The sequence below is a fragment of the Bidens hawaiensis genome, unplaced genomic scaffold (assembly GCF_021521415.1).
Source record: "Bidens hawaiensis isolate Kalapana, Puna unplaced genomic scaffold, B.hawaiensis_p1.1 tig00079003_1, whole genome shotgun sequence".
NCBI lineage: Eukaryota > Viridiplantae > Streptophyta > Magnoliopsida > Asterales > Asteraceae > Bidens > Bidens hawaiensis.
Genome location: NW_027503523.1, coordinates 19018 through 25052, shown reverse-complemented (window position 1 = coordinate 25052; position 6035 = coordinate 19018). Strand labels below are relative to the sequence as shown.

At 34.9% G+C, this 6035-nt stretch overlaps 1 protein-coding gene across 1 annotated transcript; it reads left to right on the top strand.

Annotated features, from left to right (window-relative positions):
* Window positions 1-1147: 1147 nt before the first annotated feature.
* LOC143607029 (flowering-promoting factor 1-like protein 3) lies at window positions 1148-1773 on the top strand. The gene has a single exon (XM_077082617.1). The coding sequence runs from the start codon at window positions 1163-1165 to the stop codon at window positions 1487-1489; it is 327 nt and encodes a 108-aa protein (XP_076938732.1). The 5' UTR covers window positions 1148-1162; the 3' UTR covers window positions 1490-1773.
* The last annotated feature ends 4262 nt before the right edge of the window (window positions 1774-6035 follow it).

Below are 6035 nucleotides of genomic sequence, written 5' to 3'. Positions count from 1 at the left end.
AGGACCATATTTGCAACCGAAACAATTTCAGTCGTTACATCAGCGACCGATCAATCGTAGTCAAAAATTTTGAACTGTTTTTATGACCATATTAGTTTGTGTTTCACTATCTTTTTCTATTTTTAAAACTATAAAAACATATTTGCAACGGAAACAATTTTGGTCGCTACATTTCCAACCGATTATCAACCGAAAAAGTGTGGCCGCTACTTTGGCGACCAAGGTTGTTTCAACCAATTTTGGTAAGAAGATTTGCGACCGATTTTGCAACCAAATTAATTTTTATTTTATTAATTTCTTTTAACTTTTAAATTGGCGACTACCTTTTCAACCGAAATAAATTCGGTCGTTACATTTGCGACCGATTAGCGACTGAAAAAGTTCAATCGCTAATTCTGCAACCGATTTTGTTTTGGTCGCAAATTTTACAAAATAAGGAGTAGGGAGAGAGTTGGTGAATAGATAAGATTGTTAAATTGCAAAAAGGTTGGTTATAGTATGTGCATGCTTCACCTTATATAGGTGAAGCATACCATACTATAGGCTTTCATTATATCGGCCTAATGGGATCTAAATACATGGTCTCGTGCCCAGACATACATTAACGAAACCGTAAGCTAGCAAATTACATCGTGAATAGAATAAACAAATACAAAAGACTATTAGACAAAACATGACCCTACACATTTTGAATAAAAATAAGTTGATTTTAGAGTAAGATTATGTACAACGGACTTGGATCTATTGTACCTGATTGCCTATTTATATCAATCAACATCTGGTCACACAGGGTGCCTATCAATACAGTTGTTTCCAATTTTTTAGTGTTCCAGAAATTAAAAACTCTACCAATCTGAGCTTGAAATTCCCTTTATGTTTGTGGGGATTTATAATGACATATATAAAGATTTTGGATTCCCCTACATCCAAAATTTGCCATACATGCACACGTGGGTAAGTGATGTCCTGAACATGAGAAGTTTTTTCCTGTACCATTCAATGGGCCACAATGCACACTTTTATGTTTATATGAAAATAGATATATGTATGCGTATATATTCTCCACTCCAGGTGCTAGATACCCTATTTAAACCTCCATCTGGGCTCCAAGAGTTCATTAAACTTAAAAACTATAGCTTATTAGCCAAGATAAACTAAAGACATGTCCGGCGTTTGGGTGTTTAAGCAAAACGGTGTGGTTCAACTAGTGGATAGTCCTGGAAGTGACTCCTGTCAGGGTTCGGCCCGACGCAAAGTCCTGGTTCATGTGGCAACGAACGAAGTGGTGACTTCATACAATGTGCTGGAAAGAATCCTGTCATCATACGGATGGGAAAGGTACTATGATGATCCTGATTTGTTGCAGTTTCACAAAAGGTCGACTGTGCATCTCATTTCTCTACCTAGAGACTTCAACAAGCTCAAATCGATGCATATGTTCGATATAGTCGTTAAGAACCGCAACATCTTTGAAGTAAGAGATATGTAGTACCTAGCTAAACTAACAACGGCCATATCCAGTTTGTATAACCTGCTTGTCTATTGTATTTTCTGGATCAACTACTTTATTATTTGTTTGTTTGTTTCCTCTGATTGATTTGAGTGATCGAATGTGTCATTTTCTTGCAAAGTAGGTCCAAGTTTGATTATGGGTTGCCATAATGTTGGAATGCATTATGGAACTCAAATTTGAGTTTTTATTTTTGAAGCTGGGTTTAAGAAGGTAATCTAATTTAGCGCAAGGGTTGTTGGTGCCCATGTATCTGTAAATCTTATTAGTTATGGTATTTTGATATTAAATATTAAAAAATCACGTGTCGCTATATTAAATCGTCTCATTATTCAATTCTGCTTGTATATATTTGTAGAAAAACTAGTATTAAAACCCGCCGCGTTGCGACGAGGTTAAAACGTATCATATGGTTTCGACAGCTTTTACATTAGCATAAGCCCCACAATAAAAAAAACAAAAAAAAACATTCGCTTTGAATAATAGCTAACAAATCAAAACCGATCTGACGCTAAAATCTGATTCAAATGGAGGTCTTGTCAAAGGACGATCGCACTTTTAATAACATTGAAACCGGATTATGCAAACTAGTTGACTTTTGACTTTAGCTTCACATTTGCCTGTGCTTCATACCAATCCACCTGTTCACTACCGGCGTGTTACATAAACATAAACAAATTAAATACAAAAACCTAAAAAGCAAAATTGTCACAAATCTTTTTGCAATATGCAAACTTGAAACTTTGACTAAACTTGTGAAGGAGAGTGGAGACACCCACATCCTAAAATTTACAAAGAACTGCATATATTTTATCAATTAACTCACAACATTCTTTCAATCAAGAATTTTTTTCATCATTCTTTCAATCAAGAATTTTTTTTCATCCATGATTTCTTTAAAGCATAAATTGCAGAGGCTTTTGGAAATTCATTTTCAAGTGATAATTGTGGCTTTACTTGTATATTATTGTTTTGACCGTGTATAATCACAAAATCAAAGTTATAATCACTTAACCGGGACACAGACAATGAGACTTCAACCCACAATAAGCATTTTACACCAAACGCCCCATAACCACTTTTCTAAACATTAATTGCATATCTAAACACCCTCCTCCTAAAAACCAAAACTTTGAAGAGAAATTCAGTCATCTAGCTGTATAAAAATTTCCTAATTTTGTAAAATGCAAACGAACTTGAATTTAAGGTTTTAATGTTTGCCCACCGACGCGAAAAAATAACCCAAAAACTGTAATGACTGGAACCCCTAATGAATTGTAACCAACATCGAGCCAAAACCACGTTAAGAGAAAAAAAGGGGGGGGGACCAAAATACAATACCTTCAGTTGGGGTTTTTATGCATAATGATGACCGAATAGCCTCGAAGAAACACCTTGATTGTAAACCCATCTTTGTTATTGCAGAACATGAGGGAGTTATAGAAGTTGCCTCAACTTTTTAGTAGGAACTTTTTTAGTAGGAAATTTGCTGCTAGTTTTCTTTTCTTTATCCTGCACAGTGCACACAAATTTCAATTGTTTCTTAAAAATTTTCTACTTCTTATAAGAAAAGAAGGATCATATCAAATGGCATAAGTGGAAACATTGTTAAAGCATGTTCACAAAATAATACTTACCAGTATATCACTCTAGAATACATATAGTCCAACATGTCACATGTAGACCAACTGGCTATGGTCTAACCTACAATTGTTTTGTATTCTGCATTTAGAGTAAAGGTCCATTAGTTATTAGAGCAAATACCTTATAGTTGTTTTCATGATGGAATAAAATAGTTTTTATAAAGGTAAATTTGAAAGAAAACTTACACAGGAGGTCTCATAATCCATCCTGAACCGAAGCTTGTGGTTTGGAAACCTACAACAACATCAGCAATTCTAATTTCTTCTAATAATCGTGTAAAAACACGGAAAAGGTATTGATTGATGGATTAAACAACTTACCTATGATATCGGAAAGAAAGTGACAATAGAGGTTGATCGACGGTGGAGAGAGATTGTCAGGAGAGTCCTAGATAGAGAAATTGAACAGCGGCGGTCCTCATCCTTCTCGCCTGAAGAGAATCCGGTTAATCTTCCTTCTCCTCCCCTGCCTCCTCTTTCTCTTTTCTTCGGATAAACTCAGCAGCTTCCATTCTCTGTTTCTATCAGATGGTACAACTGATAATGCAAAAACTTAGACGTAATTGTTATATTATAAATATATTCATATATAAAGCAAACAAACCAGAAAACAAATATAATATCTCACGTCGGGTAGGGTGGATCATGAAATGAAAGCAAACATAAACATATAGTGCATCGCGGGATATAAACAAAACGTCTTTCTTTTTTCTCTTTCTTTTATGTATAAAAAATTAAAAATAATACGTACTATTTGAAGTATATATAAGAAAAACAAAAGCAAAGGCAAAAACAAAAACAATAATAGTAGCAAACTAGGTTAGCAAAAAAGATAGAAGATGACAACAATTTAAAAAAAAGGATCACAAATATATATATATATATATAGGATAAGTATCATTACAGAACTGTTAAATTTTTAAGAACTAGTAAATTTATGTACTAACAAACTTGTGATTATATATATATATATATATATATAGTTTTGGTATTATTTAAGAACTCTAAAAAAATTAAGAACACTTAGGAACCCTTAATCTGTTACCGGTGCCTCACATTTGGACGTTGGATTTACTCATCAACATAGTTCTAATCATCAGAGTTAATCAAAACATACGCGGAATATTAAAACTTTCATAACATTACAATAATAAGTCATAACATGTCTTAAAACATTCATCTTGTCCTTCAAAATCAAAACATAACATAACAAGTCTTCGGATATCAGACTCTTATTTTTGTGCAATGTGCCCCGCTCAAGCCATCTGTCTCATTCTACTCACCTGCGTGCATACTAAAAGTCAGCTACGCTGAGTGAGTTCTAGTTAATCAGGTAACGTACAATACGTCCTTACACATTCATATACACGTACCCGAAAGTACATATACATACATAGTTCTTTACCTTCCTTCATACGTTCATACTATCATACCTTCTTTCTTTCCTTTTATACATACACATATACATACACCTCGTCCTAGAACACTCGCAGATATTATTAGGGTTTGTTCCCTACATCCGCGGATATTATTATGGTCCGTTCTCTACATTCGCGGATACTATTAGAGTTCGTACCCTACATTCGCGGATATTATTAGGGTCCGTTCCCTTCATTCACGAATACTATTAGGGTTCGTTCCCTTTCTACCATACCTTCCATACCTTTCTATACATTCTTAATTATAAGTTCCATAGCACATACATCATTTGTATATCATACATATATATATATATCAATCATATCTTTAAACTATCCCTTGACGGTACACGCAATATCCGAAGATCATTCATGCATCATCAAGCATTCATTCATACATAAATCATATAAGACATACACTTACCATTTAAGGTAAGTATATTAACAAATCATATCGAGTATGCACACAGCCCCGAAAACATAACAAGGAAGTGGGGCAAGAAACTCACCTGAATGCGGTTACGTTCACCGTTTATAGTTATTCCTTTCTTGAGTTGTGAACGGCTAACTATATAATAATTACATGTATCAATTAACTATTACTACCCATAACGTATTTCTATATTTAATTATTACCCTCAACGAACGGGGGTCCGGGGGCAGCGCCCCTGGCAGCGGGGTCTAGGGGCGGCAGCCCCTAGCAGGATCCAAGAGGCAGAGCCCCTGCCTGGGGTCGAGCTGCCAGGTCAGGTTGAAAAAATTTTATTTCCATTAACTGTCTTAACACATTTTCCATTAGGATTTTAATTTATTATTTAATTCGCTATCTCCTTCGCCATAACGAATTAAGCCTAATTCGTTAACTAATTCGTTACTTTCATAATCTAGTTCGTTAACTGATTCGTCATCTAATCATCATCTGGTTCGTCCTCTGATTCGTTAACTTATCATAACGAGTTGGGCAGGTAACGAATCACTTGATTCGTTATCATTTCATGGCGAACGAGTGGGTAACGAATCACTTGATTCGTCATCTTAGCATAACGAACTGGGTGATCTAATTCGTTATTTTGTCTTAACGAATGGTTGAACTAATTCGCTATCTGGACATAACGAATTGCATTCTTAGCGAATCATCCCTGTTCTTATCCAGACTTTGACTTAGGGTCAAAGTCAAAATTGCCAAGAACACAGAATAGTCAACATTCATCAGATCTGCAATTAAACCCTCGTTTCTTAACCAAATATCACGATTTAGGTATCAATGGATTCGGAATTACAGCGCCTACAAATCCTAACCATCAAATCGGTCAAACATCAATGTTTAAGGGGTGAGATTTAGGTATACAGGTTACGGGTTCTTTTAGTTTATCGATTAACATATCAAACGTTAATGGATTTCAGTATTACTTGTTGTGTTTGATTCGTTTTCAACATACAAGAACAGATCTGTGATTTCCCAAA